This window comes from Colobus angolensis, unplaced genomic scaffold (genome assembly GCF_000951035.1).
Source record: "Colobus angolensis palliatus isolate OR3802 unplaced genomic scaffold, Cang.pa_1.0 Scaffold139, whole genome shotgun sequence".
NCBI classification, from domain to species: Eukaryota; Metazoa; Chordata; class Mammalia; order Primates; family Cercopithecidae; genus Colobus; species Colobus angolensis.
Window position 1 is genome coordinate 303,257 of NW_012114477.1, and position 21,027 is coordinate 324,283.

Below are 21,027 nucleotides of genomic sequence, written 5' to 3' on the forward strand. Positions count from 1 at the left end.
AGTCTCACCCCAGCAGCAACCTGCTCGATCTGAACCCACAGTCCGTCAACAAGCTGCTGACAGCCCTGAACGAGTGCACTGAGTGGGGCCAGATCTTCATCCTGGACTGCTTGGCCAACTATACACCCAAGGACGACCGCGAGGCCCAGAGGTGAGCGGGCTGCCCCTTGCCAGCCCAGCCTGAGGACCCTGGTCCTCAGGGGCTCCAACCAGGCACTGGGCCTCGGGCCTTAGTGGGCCCCTTTCTAGTGCCTTGCCCCACAACCTACCCTCAGACATACCTAAAGGGGAGGCCTGCCTGCTTCCCACTTCTCCAGAGCCAGGCAGGCAGGAGAGCTGCCTTGGGCAGTCAGCTCGGTGCCTGCTGTGGGCATAGGCCTGGCCTGGCCTGGGAGCTCGCAGAAGCCCAGGGCACCTCTGTTGAGTTCAGTAGATGGGTAGTGCCAGAGCCACTGCTCATTGAATTCTCACTGGGTGTCTGGGGCTCTGCCAGGTGCTTCCCACACATTAGAGTCTTTAATGCAACTTTTGTCATCATCCCTCGCTTTCTAGATGAGGGAGCTCCAACTTAGAGAGGTGGAGGGAATTGCGCAGGTCCCCCGGCTGGGGCTCACCTGACTCATGGTCTTAACCACAAGATGCCCTCCAAGTCAGAGGAAGTGAGGAATTGCCATCTATACAGTATGTACTACGTGCCAGTACTGTGCTTGTTCTTTTTTGTTTGTTTGAGGCAGGGTTTCTGTCCCCCAGGCTGGAGCTGCAGCCCCAACCTCTGGGACTCAATCAATTCTCCCAGGTACCTGGGACTACACATGCCAGTGTGCCCAGCTAATTTTTATATATTTTTTTTTGTAGAGACAGGTTTCCACCGTGTTTCCCAGACTAGTCTCAAACTCCTGGGCTCAAGCAATCCACCCCCCTCAGCCTCGCCCGGCCTTGTTCTTTATATGCATTATGTCAGTTAAGCTCCCAGCAACCCTGTGAAGTAGGCAGCATCATCTTGATTCTATAGAGGAGGAAACTGAAGTGCAGAGTGATTTCAACCTACTGGGGGTTAGCAGGCAGCAGAACCAGGATTTAGATCTTTCTTCTACAAAAAACATGTTTGTTTGTTTGTGGCAGGGTCTCGCTCTGTCACCCAGGCCGGAGTGCAGTGGCACAGTCACAGCTCACCGCAGCCTCAAACTCCTGGGCTCAAAGCAGTCCTCCTGCCTCAGCCTCCCAAGTAACTGGGACTACAGGCATGCACCACCATACTCAGCTAATGTGTAAAATTATTCTTAGTAGAGAAGGGTGTCACGATTTTGCCCAGGTTGGACATGCTATTTTTTTTTTTTTTGAGACAGGGTCTCACTCTGTTGCCCAAGCTGGAGTGCAATGGCGCAATCTCGGCTCTCTGCAACCTCCACCTCCTGGGTTCAAGTGATCCTAATGTCTCAACCTCCCGAGTAGCTGGGACTACAGGTGCTCACCACCGTGCCCAGCTGATTTTTGTGTTTTTTGGTAGAGACAGAGTTTTACCATGTTGGTCAGGCTTGTCTCAAACTCCTGACCTCAAGTGATCCACCCGCCTCGACCTCCCAAAGTACTGGGATTGCAGGACTTGAACTATTGTGCCTGGCCTGTACATGCTATTTTGGTAACTAAAAACAGGTTGTTTCCCTTTGTCTTTCCTGTTTGCCCCATTGGAATGGACGGATCCCAGCATCTGTGAGCGGGTCACCCCCAGGCTCTCCCACGCCAACTCCGCTGTGGTGCTCTCTGCTGTGAAGGTCCTGATGAAGTTCATGGAGATGTTGTCTAAGGACCTGGACTACTACGGCACGCTGCTCAAGAAGCTGGCCCCACCCCTGGTCACACTGCTGTCAGCTGAGCCAGAGCTGCAGTACGTGGCCCTGCGCAACATCAATCTCATCGTGCAGAAAAGGTACTGAGGTCACCACACACACGTCCATGCATACCCCTCGGGGAGCCTCTTCTGCTGGGAATGGGGGCTGTCAAAGGAAACTGACCTGTCACCATGCAGGAAGTCTCACATAGCTTAACCAAAGGGGCAACTTTGCCCCCTGAGGGATATTTGGTGGTATCTGGAGATACTTTGGTTTTCACAGCTGAGGGGGGCATGCTCCTGGCATCTAGTGGGCAGAGGCTAGGAATGCTGGTCAGCATCCTGCAGTGCACAGAATAGCCCCTCACAGTAACTGTACAGCCCGAAATGTCAGCAGTGCTGAGGTTGAGAAGCCCTGGCTTAACCTAACTGGGAAGCAGGCTGTGTAAAGACTAACCTGGTGATTAAACTAGATATTGTCTTCCTAGTCCACAGAGCTGTCCTGAAATGGGCTGTCAGATTTTGTGTATCTGCGCATTTCTTCGGGGGACAGAGTCCATAGCTCTAGTCAAACTCTCTGAGGTTGGAGCCTCGAGGCCTGGGGGAGGGGTACATTGGACTCACTCCGAATGCTGTGCTACCCGCTTCCCTCCCGTGAGAATGGCTGAGCAGTGAGCCGCTGCTCCCAGGGCACACGGTCTGGTAGTGGGGGGTAGGCGAGAGCAGAAAAACCACTGAGCAGTGCTGGGTCTGCGGGGTTCATGGCATGATCCACTTCTTCCTCTGAAGTGGCTCTAAGTGGTGGAGCCCTGCAGCTCTGGAGAGGGGGATTGACCTTGAGTTCTCCTCGCAGCTTTTGGTCAGATGGCTCAGTCAGCAGTGGGGAGTTGACAGTAGTGACCATTGATCATTCGTATGTTACAACAGGCCCTGTTGCTGGGAGTGGGGCTACACAGAGAACTGGGGCCTCATTAGTAATTTTCTCTTGGAAGACAGCACGTCCTCCTGGTTGTAGCTTCAGTCTGGGTCTTAGTACTCTCTGGGGGGACCCAGAGATATTGGTTGAATTGGGAGATTAGGGAGGTAAATATGGGAAAGCCTTCTGAGTTCCTAAACCAAGGGATGAAACTAGGGCTTCCTGGTTGTAGTGTGGGTCTTTATACACCAGTGCCCTGGAGTCACGGATTTAATGTGACATAGTGACTAGTAGAGCAGATGAGCATGCAGGGTTTCCTGTGCTGTAATTAACATGGTAAATCTCTTAAGAAGTTGGGCAGGGCGCGGTGGCTTACACCTGTAATCCCAGCACTTTGGGAGGCCGAGGTGGGCGGATCACGAGGTCAGGAGTTCGAGACCAGCCTGACCAACATGGTGAAACCCCGTCTCTACTAAAAATACAAAAATTAGCCGGGCGTGGTGGCACATGCCTGTAGTCCCAGCTACTCAGGAGGCTGAGGCAGGAGAATCATGTGAACCTGGGAGGCGGAGGTTGCAGTGAGCCAAGATTCTGCCACTGCACTCCAGCCTGGATGACAGAGCTAGACTCTGTCTGAAAAAAAAACAACAAAAAAAGAAGTTGTCCACGTCACTGAGACATGCCCTGCCCTGGTCCTGAGACGTGACTGGGCAGCTTTTGCCAAGTCCTAATTGCAGAAATCATCTTCCTGCTACCCAGCTCGGGGTCTTGCCTCTCCCGTGGGGCATGACAAAGGCTGCTTGCTTGGCCAGGACCTCCCCGCAGTGTGCACAGCAGCATGGAGTACCCAGTTTTCTCCTTTCTCTCTGTGCTGTCTTCTCCCTTCCTCACCATCTGTCCTCGTACCTTTTCTTTCCTTCTTTCTGTCTGGAAGGGCATAGGAGTAGGAATCAGAGGTAGGTGATTCTCGCCCCACTCCTGTCCTTACTGACATTAGCCATGTGACCTAGTGCCAGCCTCTCACCCTTTCTGAAGTTTCCTTGTTCAGGAAGAATGTGGTGGGTGATACTGGCGGAAGGCAGAAGGATGTTGCCTTTGAGGAAGGAACAATGACACATGTGAAAGGGCTCAGCTAGTGACAGCTCCTGCCTAGTGATGCCTTCTCTGAGGCAGGCATCGATCATGCTAGATGCTTCTCGTCTCACTCTCACAGCAGGCCGATTAGGTCGGTGTCGGTGTCAGAGTCCCAAGACCACCCTCATGCTCATGATTCACTAGCACTACTCACAGTACTCAGCATATATTTTTTAAATATATTTTTTCTTTTTGAGACAGGGTCTCACTGTGTTGCCGAGGCTGGTCTTGAACTCTTAGGCTCAAGCGATCCTCCTGCTTCAGCCTCCCAAAGTGCCAGGATGACAGGCACGAGGTGCCACGCCCACTCAGGACTCAGCAGATAGCTATACCCACAGCAAAGATCTGTCAGCAGCAGAGCAGGGCTGCCCGGCTGGGTCATAGGGAAGAAGGACAGTCTGGAGGATTCCATGAGAGGCTTTTTTGTACCTCCTCCTTCCCATGGGGAGTCACACAGAGCACACTCCTCCCCCAGCAAAATGCGGCAACTTGTGTAATGTTTCTGCCCAGGAAAGCCTGTTTGAGACTCGGCACTCAGGCTTGTTATCGGGGGCACCTACACAAATTCCAGACTCCCAGGAGGGAAGCATATGTTCAGCATAAACTGTATTCTTTGTACAATGATCTAGGCACAGTTAAATACCTTTCTCATTTAAGGAACAGTGAGAACTCTTCCAAAATCCAAGTTGCCACGTGCCTGGCCTTCTGAGGCTAGCAGTGCCAGACCTGCGGTGGTAACGTGTTTCTGTACAGCATCATTCCCATTTCATGGGTGAGGAAAGAGTCCTGAGGTCACAGGCTGGGACTGGGACTGAGATCTGTCTGATTTGCAAGCCTTTCCCGGGGGGCCTGCTGCCTCTGGAGAGTGAGCCTCTCTTACTGCGCTCCCTCTGCCTTCTGACGATGTGCTCAGGCACACAGGAGCAGTCAGAGCCTTGCTGGGCCCTCTGCCCAGGAGCTTGCAGAGGTTGCTGGGCCCTCTGCCCAGGAGCTTGCAGTCATGGCAGTGACTCTGCCTTCAAAAACATCAGGCTCCACCTCAGACCCCAGAAATGTCCCAGCAAATGTGGAGGGCCTTTTCTCATGAGGCTTAAGCCTTCTTTTTTGCTCTCCGGACATCCTGCCTCACCATCAGGCCTGAGATCCTGAAGCACGAGATGAAGGTGTTCTTCGTGAAGTACAATGACCCTATCTACGTGAAACTGGAGAAACTGGACATCATGATCCGCCTGGCCTCCCAGGCCAACATTGCCCAGGTCAGCAGAGTGTGGTGGTCAGGGCATGGGCTTGGTGTGGGACCGTTCCACCACCACCAGACTGTGGGCTCTGGCCCAGGTGACCAGTCTTACCATTAACGGTTTATCTCATGAAGAGTGTTCAGCATGGGACATGGGGCTACGTAAGCAAGTGAAAGAACTGATGTTTTTTTTAGGCCAGGCGTGGTGGCTTATGCCTGTAATCCCAGCACTTTGGGAGGCCGAGGTGGGTGGATCATGAGGTCAGGAGATCAAGACCATCCTGGCTAACATGGTGAAACCCTGTCTCTGTTAAAGGTACAAAAAAATTAGCTGGGTGTGACGGTGGGCGCCTGTAGTCCCAGCTGCTAGGGAGGCTGAGACAGCAGAATGGTGTGAACCCGGGAGGCGGAGCTTACAGTGAGCTGAGATGGCACCACTGCACTCCAGCCTGGGCGACACATCAAGACTCCATCTCAAAAAAACAAAAAAAAAGGACTGATGTTTTTGTTACTAAAGAATGTTTCTTCCTGTTACCACCTGTCATCCCTTACAAAGTGGTATTGGATATGTTAGCTAGATCAACCCCAAACAAGGTTGTCCAGGCCTGCTTTCCTTTTCAGGCACCTGCCAGCTCTCTCCCTTGGGCCTTCTACCTGGAGTAGGAGGCAGAATCCCATTCTCCTAGGGAGTCTGTGTATATTCGCTGTCCAGGAGTGTTCCAGCAGATTGCCCCATCAGGTCCCCCCAACCCCATCTTTTCTGTTTGGGCCACAGGTGTTGGCGGAACTGAAAGAGTACGCAACAGAAGTGGATGTGGACTTTGTACGGAAGGCTGTACGTGCCATTGGACGCTGTGCCATCAAGGTGGAGGTGAGGCCCTGGGACTCTCTCCTTGGCTGGAGAAGGGAAAAGGAGCTGAAACCAGGAAACCAGTCTGATTCAAGAAGAATCTGCCAGCTTGCTGGTGGTCTAGGAAGGCCTGAGGCTCACCACTGGAGCCCCCATGGCGAGCATTATGCAGATCTGGTAGGGTTCCTTCTCACTCTGTAGTATCCTTTAGGCCTTCGAGTTGCTGCAGATCAAATTAACCCATCATAATCATGGTTCTCCTGCAGCATTTGCTGAGATGCTGGACAGCCACAAACTGGTGGACTTAACATTCACTTCACAGAGCTCTGGGGCAAGGACATTTTTTGGCAAATATTGTCATTCAGCCGCCCACGTGCCTCTGTGTCCACACGCCCTAGGGCCACTCCAGACTCCTGCGTCCTAGCATTTTATCTCTCCCCTTCCTTTCTCTGCCTGTGGAGATGTTCCGTGACCACTAAGCCAGATTCTCCTTCAATGGAAGAATCTCCTCCACTGGTGACTGGAGGGTCCTAGGATAGCTGGTCACCCCCCGCCTATCCCTTTGAGGTGTGCTGTGATCTCAGCCTGTGATACTGTCCTGAGAAATCTCCTTCAGAGCAGGCCATGACAGCAGTGTGTGGAAGTAAAGGCAGAAGCAATCAGAGGTTCTGTGAGTGTTTCTGGTCACAGGAGCCCCCTTCCTGAAACAAGTAAAAAGAGAGGTGGGGTTCTACTGCACTGTAGTCACCTTGCCCTCAGGTCCTGGCCTAGAGGAGCTCCAAGGACCCTCCTTGCTCTCAGGAGCTCTGCCTCTGGCTTCTCCTCAGTCTCATTCCACATGTCCCTGCCATCCTAGGGCCATGATTTGGTACTGGTTCTCCTGTTACCTGAGGAGAGGGTTCTCCTGTTTTCCTGTTATGACAAGGAAGGTGCACCAGGAGTGACTTGGAGCCCTTGGCCAAGGTGTGGACATCAGAGGCTGTATTGGAAATGGGGTGTGGGAACCTCATCCACACTCTCCTCTTCCCATGCAGCAATCTGCGGAGCGCTGTGTGAGCACGCTGCTCGACCTCATCCAGACCAAGGTCAACTACGTGGTCCAGGAGGCCATCGTGGTCATCAAGGACATCTTCCGCAAGTACCCCAACAAGTGCGTGCCTACCCTCCTAGGGAGAGGGCATCTGGCTCTGCCTGGGGACAGGGATGTCGGGGCGGAAAAGGAAGGAGGAGTCTCCTCTTCCTTCCTTCTCTGTCACAAGCAGCATTCTCAAAAGAAACTCTTTGTTTTTTATTTCGTCCACACTGCCCCTCCTCTGCTCTGCAGGCCACAATAAGGGCTAACATGTGATAGATGAAACTCAGATCCCCAGGCCAGGTGTGGTGGCTTACACCTGTAATCCCAGCACTCTGGGAGGCTTTTGGCAGGTGGATTGCCTGAGGTCAGGAGTTCGAGACTAGTCTGGCCAACATGGTGAAACCCCATTTCTACTAAAAATACAAAAAAATTAGCAAGGCATGGTGGTGTGTGCCTGTAATCCAAGCTACTTGGGATGCTGAGGCAGGGGAATTGCTTGAACCAGGGGGGTGGAGGTTGCAGTGAGCTGAGATCGCGTCACTGCACTCCAGCCTGGGCAACAGAGCGAAACTACGTCTCAAAAAAAAAGAAAAAAGTGGCCGGGCGCGGTGGCTCAAGCCTGTAATCCCAGCACTTTGGGAGGCCGAGATGGGCGGATCACGAGGTCAGGAGATCGAGACCATCCTGGCTAACACGGTGAAACCCCGTCTCTACTAAAAAATACAAAAACTAGCCGGGCGTGGTGGCCGGCGCCTGTAGTCCCAGCTACTCGGGAGGCTGAGGCAGGAGAATGGCGTGAACCCGGGAGGCGGAGCTTGCAGTGAGCTGAGATCCGGCCACTGTACTCCAGCCTCGGTGACAGCGAGACTCTGTCTCCAAAAAAAAAGAAAAAAAAAAAAAAAAAAAAAAAAAAAAAAAAAAAAAAAGAAAGAAAAAAGAAAAGAAAGTCACGTCTCCTTTATCTGCCACCTTGGGGTCTTACGAGGCAGGTCCCCTTCCCTCCTGGCCCCTGCTTGGCTTCCCTGGGTTGCTTGTTCCTCAGGGCTCACATACCAACTGTGCCTTGGTCTCCCAGGTATGAGAGTGTGATTGCCACACTATGTGAGAACCTGGACTCCCTGGATGAGCCTGAGGCCCGGGCTGCCATGATCTGGATTGTAGGCGAGTATGCAGAACGGATCGACAACGCAGATGAGCTGCTGGAGAGCTTCCTCGAGGGCTTTCATGACGAGAGCACCCAGGTGAGCCAGTGAGCCGGCCAGGGTGTGAGTCATGACTGGCAGCTCAGCCCCACTGTGGCCCATACTGCCATGAAACCCTCCCTTCCTAATACCTCGTCAGTAGCACTGACAGACAGATGAGTGATGTGCGCTTAATGGACACCACCCCTTTTCCCCCTCACTGCAGTACAGTCAAGTCAGGGAGACATATGAGACAGTCTGTGGTGGTATGGATAGAAGGCAGGCACAAGTTCTTCATTTTGTTTTAATTTCATATTCATATTTTAACAGGAAATACATTGACTTGGTTTAAAATTGATACAAAAGCATATATAGTGAAAAGTTTCCCTCTTTGTCACTTTGCAGGCCACAAATTCTCCCAGAGGTCACCACTGTTCTTGATGTCTTTTTTTTTTTTGAGACGAAGATGAAGTCTTGCTCTGTTGCCCAGGCTGGAGTGCAGCGGTGTGATCTCAGCTCACTGCCAGCTCCGCCTTCTGGGTTCACGCCATTCTTCTGCCCCAGCCTCCCAAGTAGCTGGGACTACAGGCACCCTCCACCATACCCGGCTAATTTTTTGTATGTTTATATAGACGGGGTTTCACCGTGTTAGCCAGGATGGTCTCTATCTCTTGACCTCGTGATCCGCCAGCCTCCACCTCCCAAAGTACTGGGATTACAGGCGTGAGCCACCATGCCCGGCCCTCTGTTCTTCATTTTTTAGGAAACTTCAGGAGATCATTTAGGAATACACCAGTAGACCCACAGAAACATACACACGCATGCATCCTTCCTATATACACATACACACATCTGACATACACACATATATACAACTCATTCTTATTTTTCATGGTGCTTCTGTTCCATAGTCATGGCAAACACTGAATTAGCAAGTACTGAACCATAGCTCCTAGAGAAATACAGAGTTTGGTTTCTGTGAGCATCTAGACACAACGTTTTTGTCAGCTGATCAGTTAATAACCTTCTAAAATGTGTGTTTGTGTTTAAAAACATCTTAGTTAATATATATTGTCAATTCATTGACATTGAACTCATGGCCATCGGTACTGTAATTCATGCCTGAGTGAAGCTTATCAAGCGCATGTGTTTTCTCTGAGGCTCATCACAGCCTTCTGTGCTTGGGGACACTAGGCAAGCACTTCAGCGCTAGGGAGCATTTTAAACAAGCAAATCAACAAAAAGCGCAAAACTGTGAAAAACATGGCACTAAATAGGTGGTGGAAAGGATGCTTATTTACAGGATGAGAGCTGAAACAGGAAGGCAGAGCGTTGCCTTATTTGACCTCAGCTGTGAATGTGTGTGTCAGGCAACTCGAAGTTTTCACGGTTCTGCACGTATTTGCGAATGACTGCAAAGGCACCACGAGTCTTGATTTGGGGGCTACAAGTAAATTTTAGCAAGTAGGCAGGTTCCCAAACATGGATTGCTCAAGTAGTGAGAATCAACTGTATCTACATTGCCCTCTCATTTATTTCTAAACACTGCTGGTAGCATACTCTGCAAATTCAAATTGTTTAGCACCTTGCCTTTTTCTGTTACCAATACCTCCAAAGACCGTGCTCTCTCATTCATTTATGCTTTATTTAACCAGCCTCTCCTGGTGGGTGTTTAGGTGTCCAGTCTTGTGCTCATTAAAACAGTACTGTTGAGAATAATCTGTGTAATGCACATCTGCACGCATAGCTGGAGGATACATTCATAACAGCAGGATGTTAGAGAAAAGGGCATGTGAGTTTGAAATTTGGGTAGCCATTGTCAGGTTTCTGTTGTGGAGGTTGTGCTGGTTTTTAAACTCCCGTCTCAGGTGGTGGGATTGCCCTCTTCTTACCTCTGCTTTGTTTTTGCCGGTCCAGTAGCTAACGAGTACCTCACTGTAGTTCTGTTTGCATTTCTGTTATGAATGAGCCTGAATGTCTGCCTTGTCATTTGTATTCCCTTTTCTCAGTTAACTGGGAACCGTGTTAGTCTGTTCGTGAGCACAGAAATTTTTGCTGCCCAATTGGGGCAGTGTAACCCCACGGGTCCAAGTGTGGGACTTAATGGGAGATCCCAGAGTCCATACCCCTCCTCTGCCCTTTCCTGGCTCAGTAACTTTATGCTTATCCCTTATAACTCTGAGCCTCAGTTTCTTCATTTGTAAAATGAGAATCATTAGATCTTCCCTCATCCTTTTGCTACAAAAGGGAAATTGGGATGCTTGGTATAATGTCCTTAACACATGCCCAGCCCATAATAAACACTCATTCATAGTAGTGTTGGTTTGGGCCAAATTGGTTTCAAAAGCAAACTAGTCCAGGCCAAAAAGGGGAGCAACTGGTTCCAGTAGCCGGCAAGTGTGGGTAGCACGCTGCCTTCTGGGACTCCTGGCTGAGGGTGCTTGGATGGTGGCATTGAGCTATCTTCTGCCGTGGGTAGGCTCCCAAGAGTGGGAGCTGTAAGGAGTCAGCAGTTCCAGGCTATGTCCTTACGGCACAATAACTCCCATGGAAAGAATTTTTCTTCTTCCCTCAGTAGTTCCAGCAAAAGTCCCAGGACCTATTAGCATTATCCTGAGCCAGGCACTGTGACTCTGGTTGGCAAGGTCTCTCAGGCACCAGTCCCAGTCTGTGTGGACTGAAAGGGACAGAAAGAAGGGTGAGGCTCTGAAGGAAAGCCAGTGTTTCTGTTCCCAGAAGACAGAATAGATGCTGGGTGAGCAAAAACAACAGATGTCCATCCCAGAATCACAGTACTAATTCCCACCGTCACCCCCCCACTGCCACCTGCTTCCAGACTGCCTTTGCTTGCAATACCAGCCTCTTCCCGGTGTCTCAGAAGCAAAGCCTGCCTATGCTGGGTTCTGTTCCTGCAGGCAAGTCCTGCCTGGGATCACTGTGAGGATGTCCTGTAGGGCAGGGATCCCCAACCCCCCGGGCCATGGCGCAGTACCTGGTACCATGGCCTGTAAGGAACTGGGCTGCACAGCGGGAGATGAGTGGCAGACAAGCAAGCATTACTGCCTCAGCTCCACCTCCTGTCAGATCAGTGTCAGCATTAGATTCTCAAAGGAGCGCTAACCCTATTATGAACTGCACAGGCGAGGGATCTAGGTTGTGCGTTCCTTATGAGAACCTAATGCCTGATGATCTGAGGTGGAGCAGTTTTATCCCGAAACCATCCCCCCACCCTCATACCCCATGTGTGGAAGAATTGTCTTCCACAAAACTGGTCCCTGGTGCCACAAAGGCTGGGAACCGCTGCTGTAGGGGTGTGCTTCTGCCCCTATCATAGAGTCAATCTTTTGCAGCTAAGCCTGCTAAAAAGCCAGGATGAGAGAAGCTGGACAGGGAGAGGTAAGCCAAGAGTCTGGTGGTGTGAACAGAAACAGAGCTCTGAAGTTTGAGATCCAGCCTCCTCCCTGTGGTGTGGCCTGGAGCACAGTTACGTGAACTCAGCAAACCCATTTCCTTGTCTCTAGTGCAGTTATTGCAAAGACTGCTGGACATTGTGTGTAAAGTGCCCGCTCCAGCACTCAGTTTAATGGTAGCTGTGGGGGTGTGATGTAATTCAGTAGCCTGTTCACTTTGCATCTTTTGTTCACAACACAGTTCAAAGCTCTTTTAAGAATACTTGTTAGGGCCAGGCGCGGTGGTTTACACCTGTAATCCTAGCACTTTGGGAGGCCGAGGCGGGCGGATCACTTGAGGTCTCGAGTTCGAGACCAGCCTGACCAACATAGTGAAACCCCATCTCTATTAAAATACTGCGCGCCTGTAATCCCAGCTACTCCAGAGGCTAAGGCAGGAGAATCGCTTGAACCCAGGAGGTGGAGGTTACGGTGAGCCGAGATCATGCAACTGCACTCCAGCCTGGGCAACAGACCAAGGCTCCATCTCAGAAAAAAGGAAAAAATAAAAAACTTGGTGCCCGGGCGCGGTGCCTCAAGCCTGTAATCCCAGCACTTTGGGAGGCTGAGACGGGCGGATCACGAGGTCAGGAGATCGAGACCATCCTGGCTAACACGGTGAAACCCCGTCTCTACTAAAAATACAAAAAAATTAGCCGGGCGAGGTGGCGGGCGCCTGTAGTCCCAGCTACGCGGGAGGCTGAGCAGCAGGAGAATGGCGTAAACCAGGGAGGCGGAGCTTGCAGTGAGCTGAGATCCGGCCACTGCACTCCAGCCTGGGCGACAGAGCCAGACTCCATCTCAACAACAACAAAAACAAAAAACAAAAAAAAAACTTGTTAACTGGGTGCAGCAGCTCACTCCTGTAACCCCAGCACTTTGGGAGGCCGAGGCAGGAGGATCTTTTGAAGGAGTTTGAGGCCAAGCTGGGCGACATAGTGAGACCTCATCTCTATAAAAAAATTAGCTGGGTGTGGTGGCACCCACCTGTGGTCCCAGCTCCTTGGGAGGCCTAGGTGGGAGGATCGCTTGAGCCCGGGAGGTTGAGGCTGCAGTGAGCCAAGATCATACCAGTGCACTCCAGCCTGGGCAACAGAGCGAGACCTTGTCTCAAAAAAAAAAGAACACTTGTTGAGTGCTTGATGATTTGGAGTTTTTTATTTGTTTGTTTTAGCGACGGACTCTCACTATGTTTTGCCCAGGTTAGCCTTGAACTCCTGGGCTGAAAGGATTCTGAATAGCTAGGACTATGGGCCTGCACCACTGCACCAGGCTTGACAATTATGGAACTCATTTTACATTGTCTTGTTGAATCTTTTCATCCTTGGCTCCTAGGCCTCTCTAGCCATGGACAGCCGACTTAGAAAGTCTTGGTCAGCAGCTGGGCATGGTGGCTCATGCCTGTAATCCCAGCACTTTGGGAGGCTGAGGTGGGTGGATCACTTGAGGTCAGGAATTTGAGACCAGCCTGGCCAACATGGTAAAACTCATCTCTACTAAAAACACAAAAATTAGCCGGGTGTGGTGGCGTGTGCCTGTAATCCTAGCTGCTCAGGAGGCTGAGGCAGGAAAGTCACTTGAACCCAGGAGGCAGAGGTTGCAGTGAGCTGAGATCACCCCATTGCACTCCAGCTTAGGCAGGAAAGTGAGGCTGCGTCTCAAAAAAAAAAAAAAAAATCTTGGCCAGGGTGGTATATCAGCCCAGCCTGCATCTGGCCCTGTCCTGCCATCCCATCCTGTCTGGATGGCAGGGGTAATGGCATCATTGCAGGAAGATTGCCCTAAATATGCAGGCTAACAGCTTGAGTGTGTTCAGAGGAACTGGAATGAATTGTTGAGCCAGGGCCCTGGGCACCTGGCCAGACCACCCTCTGGCAATGCAGCCTGAGGCATACCTGACCACCACAGCAGATCTGACAGTGATGAATAATTCCAGGCATCCAGCTGACTGGGTTGGGAAGAACTTTTTCAAGAGTCCTTGTGTGATGGTAGTGGTGATAATGACTGTGATGATGACAGCTATTCCTTAGCAGAATATACAATGCTTTTTTATTGTTTTGTTTTGTTTTTTTGAGACAAAGTCTCACTCTTGTCCCCCATGCTGGAGTGCAGTGGCGTGATCTCTGCTCACTGCAACCTCCGCCTCCCAGGTTCAAGCAATTCTCCTGCCTCAGCCTCCCGAGTAGCTGGGACTACAGGTGCCTGCCACCATGCCTGGCTAATTTTTGTATTTTTAGTAGAGACAGGGTTTCACCATGTTGGCCAGGCTGGTCTTGAACTCCTGATTTCAGGTGATCTGCCCGCCTTGGCCTCCCAAAGTGCTGGGATTACAGGCGTGAGCCCCCGCGCCCGGCCGCTTCTTTTCATTTGTGGTCTCATCAACTCTCCATTAACCCTGTGAGATGTAATGACTGTTTTATAGATTAGGAAACTGACTCAGAGAAGCTAAATGACTTGCCCAGGGTCACCCAGCTGAGAAGTGATAGAACTGGAGTTCAAATAAGGTGTGATCTGACTCTACCTCCAAGCAAACTGCCATGAGTTGCCATTTTTAAAGCTCACAAGAATCATGAAGTAGGCCACACCTCTCCTTTACAGATGGGGGTAAATGGCTTCCCATTGGCTACCCAGGCAGGGGCTAGAGTCTGGAAGCCAGATGCTGGGCTGCCTCCTGCCTCGGAAACAGCCAGCCTACTGCTCCTCTGCTGCTGGCCCACATGTAACCAAATTGCAGAGACTCTGGTTCGTCCCAGAATTAGAGGACCACATGCCCTCCGTTCTGCCTGCAGCTGTCAGCCTTCCCTGCACAAGTGCCCTCCTGCTGGGCAGGCGTCAGAGATGCTGCCAGCGTGGCTGCTGCTGGACTTCCTGCCCTGCCATTCCTGCCCTCCTGCTGCAGACCTGTCCCTGGCACAGCCCATGGGCTCACTGCCCCCGACTCCAGGAGCCTCAGGCTGCCCCCTTGTCCCAGGACTGCAAAATGAGACCGTGACTAAGGAAGGATTATGTGCAAAGGCTGGTTCTCGCATAGATGTTTCTTCGGTCAGCAAGTATTTCTTAAGTGCCTGCTCTACACGAGGCACTAGATTGGGCAGTAATTAGTGACACGGCAGTAAGCAAGACAGACATCTCTCCAGCCCACAGGGAGCTCACTGCACAGGACAGCCAGCAACTGGTGGTGCTGTGAGGGGATGGAAGAGGCTGCAGAAGCATGGGGGTTCTGGAGGTGGGGTTGGCATGAGATCTGAAGGGTAAGGAGGTATTGGCCAGGATGAGGGCAGCTTTGGGTATGTCCAGGTATGCAGCAGGGGCCGGTGGAGGGCCACCAGGAATGGTTCCCACCATCTGGTAGAAGTACAGGTTCTTGATGGCAGGCTCTGTGGACCCTGCTGCCCCAGTCCCCTGGGACTCCATGGAGCTGTTGCCACTTGTTGACAGGTAGTCCCAATAAGAAGCATACCAGCCACATGTGAGCTTCTCGTAGTTCTGTGAAGTCTAGAGCTCCAACAGGTTTCTAGAACTCTAGGGATGGGCGGCGGCCCCTGGCCTGCTTGGGTTTGCCAAATAGTCCAGTGCTTAGCTCCTTCCTGAGTGATGCCAAGGTCTGGCTGCTCAGCGGCACCAACACCTGTGGCCACCCTTTGCGTGTGTGCCGTGACAGCCCCAAACCTAGAAGAGCTGTGCTTGGCTTCCAGGGACTTTGAACACCCTTTTCCTCTTCAAGCCTTTTTGGTCTCCCACTGTCCCCATGTGAGGCCCACCTTCCTCCTCGCCACTGCTGTTCCCTCCCTGCAGGTCCAGCTGCAGCTGCTGACAGGCATCGTGAAACTCTTCCTGAAGAAGCCAACAGAGACCCAGGAGCTGGTGCAGCAGGTCCTCAGTTTGGCCACTCAGGTGGGTGTCCCAACCGCCCCGCTGTGCCCAGCACAGCCCTCACTCAAGCAGGGGAACTTTTGTCCCAGGAATTAGACCTGGAAGCCAGGCCCACTCCTGAGACAGGTATCTTGTGGGTGGGACTGACTTCCAGCCCCAGAGTAACCCAAGCTCCCTGCCTTCAGGGAGCTTAGAACGCAAAGTGCAGTGAGGTCAAGTAGTGAAGCTGAGACAAACTAGACAGAGGGGGAGAGCCTGCGGAAGCCTGAGGGTGTGCGCTGGGGGCAGGAAGGGCAGGCCACAGCGGGCAGTTGGGAGTAGAGACAGGCATGGCCAGGCTGGAGTAGAGCACCATGGAGAATGAGCCCGGGGCGGGGGTATGGCCCTGTAGGTGGTGTAGGGGCAGGCTCATGGGAGTGCTCAGGACTGCTGTCCCCACTGGCCAGCCCTGTGCCACTCCTGGCTCATGGCTACAGGAAAATCTCCTCCCTTCTCACCTGGCTACTCTGAGTTTCATGGGCTTCTCCTCACCCCCACAAGGACTCAGATAACCCGGACCTGCGGGACCGTGGCTACATCTACTGGCGCTTGCTTTCCACGGACCCAGTGGCAGCCAAGGAGGTAGTGTTGGCTGAGAAGCCACTCATCTCTGAAGAGACGGACCTCATCGAGCCCACCCTGCTGGACGAGCTTATCTGCTACATCGGCACGCTGGCCTCTGTCTACCATAAGCCTCCCAGTGCCTTTGTGGAGGGGGGCCGGGGCGTCGTGCACAAGAGCCTACCACCCCGCACGGCCTCGTGAGTGAGACTGGCCAGTAGGCCTGAGCCTCCACACCTGCTTTCCCAGTTCAGCAGCATAGGCACTAAGGCCTGGTGTGTCGTCCCCTGGCAAGGCCTGAGTCTGAGGAAAACTGACAACCTTTTCTCAGCTATTTATTGTACATGAGGTATTTGCTAGATGACCTCATTCCATCCTAATAACAGCTCTGAGAGCAAATGTCCCCATTCTTCAGGTGGGAACAAGAGACAAGGAGAGCTTGAGGGACTGGTCCAGGATCTCACAACTAGCAGAGCTGGGACTCAGACCGGTTCTGTCTCATTCCAGAGCCCTGTCTGTGCCTCCTCCTCTGCTTTTCCCAGGTGGTTGGTGCGACCTGGTGGCACCATCCTAGGGCACTGGCTTCCAGTTTTCTCCTTGGCGTGGGCTGAGGGCTAGAAGCAGGCGGCCCTCTCCCTTCACTCATCCTCACGGAGGGCCTGAAAGATGGACTTGTTGTGGGAATGGGGAAGCAGTGGGGCCATGTGGACAGCCCTGTCGGGGACAGTGAGGAGACTCAGTGCCTGTCCTGGGGGAGGTGCCTGGAGGCTGGGGTCTCTTTGACCTTCCTGAGACATCTTGATGCCTCCGCCCTACTGACCTTCTCTCCCTTCTGTGTCCTGGCAGGAGTGAGAGCGCAGAGAGTCCTGAGACAGCCCCTGCCGGAGCACCTCCTGGGGAGCAGCCAGATGTCATCCCCGCCCAGGGCGACCTGCTGGGTGACCTCCTCAACCTGGACCTTGGCCCCCCAGTGAGCGGCCCACCCCTGACCACCTCCTCAGTGCAGATGGGAGCTGTGGACCTTCTTGGCGGTGGCCTTGACAGCCTGGTATGTCATGGGTGCCTTCTGGATGATGTTGGTAATGATCCTCAGAGGAGCAGTCACTGAACGCCCCTCCATGCCAGGCACCAGCTGAGTGCCTCAGGTACATTATATTGAGCTCTTACCATTTACCCTCGGAGGTGATTGTGTAGCTCCCTACTTATGATGAGAAAACCAAGGTTTAGAGAGGCCAGGCAGCCTTCCCTCCAAGGTCGCACAGCCCCTGAGTGGCAGACAGGATTCCACTCCCTTGTTGGACCTTCGAGTCCCAGGAGATCCTGGGCAGGGAGGCCCATCGTAGCCCTTGCCCTGATCCTGGCATCACAGTCACCTTTGCCCTGTTAGGCTAGGGTGTTCCTAGCTTTGAGGAATCAGACTTGTGTCCACTTAGCTTCATGCTGCCCCAGCTGGGAACAGAAGCCCCGCCAGGCCTATTTGAGAGGACATGGGAGGCCGGGGAGAGAGGGGAAAGGGAAGACAGTAGGGAGGGGAGTGTTGAGACTAACCTGGGTGTCTCCCTGGGGCTTCCTCAGGCAACTAGCAGGGCCAGGTGCTGGGGGTGGCTGAGCCTCTTCATTTGACTGTGCTCGACTCAGGTCTGCACGGTGGCAGCACGGGGGCAGGAGACTGGCGATCAACGCTGCTAGGGTGAGGCAGGAAGGGCTGTGGTGCAGAATGGGTGTTGGGGTAAATGTGTGGTGTAGTGCCTTTCATAGAGACAGGGTCTGGGCCTCTCGTAGGCCCCTACACAGCCTCACACCACTCTCCTCTTGGATGGAGCTACGGTTAACTAATCTCCTGTCTCTTTCCCTTCTCTTTCTTGTTTCTCTGTCTTCCTTCCTGGCTTTTTCTCTCTGCATGTGGCTGCCTGTTCTCTTCACCTGCCTGCTTCTGCTTGGAGATGGGGGATGAGCCTGAAGGGGTATGGTTCAACCCTTGCGTCACCAAGCCTTCATCCTTGCTCCTCCCGAAAGCGCTGGCCCAGCATCCCAAGGGTCGGGTGATGTCAAAGCAGCCCCCGCCTGCTGAGCCCCTGCCTTGGTCCAGCGTCCTGGCAGTCTCTGTCTTGACCAGCTGGCATCCAGCTACCACTGGGCCCCATAGCCATGGATTCTTGCCCAGTCCTTACCACCCCATGACACGTCACCTTGTCATCCCAGGGGTTGCCAGCCCTCAGTCCCACAACCCCTCTCTAATGTCCTGGAGGGAGAGCACTCGTCTGCATAGCATGTCTCCACCCAGCCGTGTGTCTTGGGACCTCCTTTTATCCATGGGCTGAGTGTCAATTTGGGAGTGTCTCCAGCCCTTTGCCAGACGTTACTCCTAAGGCTCAAGGCTTACAGGGCAAGGGAGGGCTCAGCCCCTCTTCTCCACCCACCTCTCTCTATCTTGTTTCTGTAATTTAGAGTTGATATGGAGGCTGTCCTGCCCCCTGCCCCCAGTGTATTCTAAAGAGCCAGGTGGCTCTACTCATTCCCAGCCCTTGATGTCCTTGCTTCTTGATGCCTGCCTCTGACTCTTTCCCTCCGTTTCCAGATTGGGGGCACCAACTTCGTGGCACCTCCAACAGCAGCAGTACCAGCCAGTCTTGGAGCACCCATCGGCAGTGGCCTGAGTGACCTCTTTGACCTAACCAGTGGTGTGGGCACCCTGTCAGGATCATATGTGGCCCCCAAAGCAGTAAGTCACTTGTCTTCTCTCTTGGCAGGAGCAGAGAGAAGTTACAGAGACTGGCATGTGGGCTCCTTTAAATGGCCTCGGCCGTGGAATTGGCTCAGGCCAGCGCTGATGAGGGAAGCTGGGGGCCACGGGGGCACCGAGGAAAAGGAGCTAAGTCAGGCTTGGTGGATGCCTAGGCAGGCTTTCCGGAGGAGTCGCAGGACCTCATTAGCTGAACAGAAGCGGGTAGGGGCGCCAGACCAAGGGAACAGCCTGTGGTAAGGCCTGGAGGGAAGGGAGACCCTGGCCTCTGTCAGGGAATCAGCAGAGGCCTGTCAGGTGGAAGCAGTAGTTCTCAGTGCCATCAGACCCAGCACGCCTTAGTCATCATCGACATTTTACATTGTCACCATTCCTCTCCTTAAATGCAATTGGTGGGCTGTGTAACCTACCTACACACAGCATTCCAAAAATACTCAGATGCTTTCACTGCATGGAGGAGACATAAAAGGAAGAGAATACAAGTGTACGTATCAATGTTATAAGTGTCTGGGCACGCCCGCCCACTCACCCCGGAAGATATGAAGTTGCCAGGTGTTTGCTGCAAGGCAAAGTCACTGTGACTGTGGCATCCACAGTCTGGGTGTTTGTAGCCTGGACCCCATGAGTGGTTTGGCCAGTGGTGCCATTTGTTTCTGAAGTGGTCGCTGACTCCCAGTAAGGTTCAGAGTAAGATAAACAACAGGCTTCCCTTGATTTTCCTGAGAATTGTGTTCCTGGAAGTCTCAGGATATGTTGAAACCATGCAGAAAATACTGGAAGGATGCAGGACAGTTGCTTGTTGTGGGGTGGTTGTCCCCATGGTAGGACGTCCAGCATCCCTGACTCCAGCCCACTGTGTTATGCCACCTGAAGATGCCCATAGAAGCCCACTGTGCCACCTAGGGCACACCCCCAAGACTCCTGGCTAGACTAGGGATCAGCAAAGGAAGAAGCTGGCAAGGCTGGTGGGCCAGGCTGAGCGTTTCTTCTTGATCCTGGCGCAGCCGGAGGCTTTGGAAAGTTTTAAGCAGAGATGAACCAGTCTGATTTGCACTTGAGAAAGATGGCTGCGTGTGCAGGGAAGGGGTGGGGCAGAAGCACCGGCCCCAGGGGATTCTGCGGCAGGGAGGAGGAGTGCTGCGGCAGCTGGACCACGAGGGCTCTTGTGGGTGGAAACAGTGGCCAGACTTGAGAGCTCCCTGGGAGGGAGGAGCCGGGGCTGAGGGAAGGAGAGCTGAGTTCAGGGTGTGAGAACATGCGGGTGTAGCACTGAGGAGAGCTCAGTGTGGGCCATGTTGTCAGTGTCAAGGAAGCTGCCAGAGGGGACCAACCTGGCCTGATCCCCTCACCACACTCAGATCAGAAGTTGTGTTTGCCAGAGCCCCCGTCTCGCTTCTGAGGTCCCCGCCCCAAAACAGGATACAGTTGGGGGTCAGGGGCAGTGACAGCTCTGTCATGACTAGGGAGCCATGAACCCCCACCTCCCTACACCCTGAGCTGGCTTTCTCCACCCTATGCCAGCTGCGCCTGCAGTGGTGGTGACTGGAGGCCCTGGCAGGGTCTGGGCACTGAGAGGCCCACAGCAGACAGCAGCTCTGACACTAGTAGCCACACACTTCCTTGCAGGAATGGCACAGCATTCCACAGCCACCACCAGCACGTCCTCCTCCCAGCAGCCCTTTGTGGCTCTTCCTCCTATTTCGTGGTTGAGAAATCTGAGTGCTTTTGCCTAAGGTCACATAGCTGGTGACAGAGTCTGGAAGTGAAAGCAAGTAACACTAAAGCCTCTGCTCCAGACCCCTACATGATGGTGGCCCCACAGAGCGTGAGAACGACCTGTGCCCCTGCCTTCATGCGTGGAGTGTCAGGGCCAGCAGGGCCAAGGGAATGTAGGATCGTGGCATAACGTACAGCATGTGCAGTTGACTTACTACCTGGATTGGCTGCACCAAGGCATGAGGCCAACCTGTACTCGCCAGAAGCCCAATATCACAGGCACACAAAGCAGGACTAAGGGACAGAGAACAGCAAAGACTCCTGTAACCCTGTGGGTGCCGGCCCTTGCCAGGCACTGCAGAGCTGCAAGGAAAAGAAAGCCTGGAGCTGGCCTTTGGCAAGCTGGCACTAGGCTTGTGAATTCA

At 53.0% G+C, this 21,027-nt stretch overlaps 1 protein-coding gene across 1 annotated transcript in view; it reads left to right on the forward strand.

The window, feature by feature from the left end:
- The window catches only part of AP1B1 (adaptor-related protein complex 1, beta 1 subunit), a 34,174-nt gene that overhangs the window by 3,651 nt on the left and 9,496 nt on the right, over positions 1-21,027 (forward strand). Inside the window, exons 4-13 of the mRNA XM_011934808.1 lie at positions 54-151; positions 1,706-1,927; positions 5,014-5,134; positions 5,891-5,986; positions 7,000-7,115; positions 8,116-8,281; positions 15,466-15,564; positions 16,084-16,343; positions 16,990-17,191; positions 18,722-18,865. Of these exons, the coding sequence (XP_011790198.1) occupies positions 54-151; positions 1,706-1,927; positions 5,014-5,134; positions 5,891-5,986; positions 7,000-7,115; positions 8,116-8,281; positions 15,466-15,564; positions 16,084-16,343; positions 16,990-17,191; positions 18,722-18,865 (1,524 nt within the window). The remainder of the gene's footprint in view (positions 1-53; positions 152-1,705; positions 1,928-5,013; positions 5,135-5,890; positions 5,987-6,999; positions 7,116-8,115; positions 8,282-15,465; positions 15,565-16,083; positions 16,344-16,989; positions 17,192-18,721; positions 18,866-21,027) is intronic.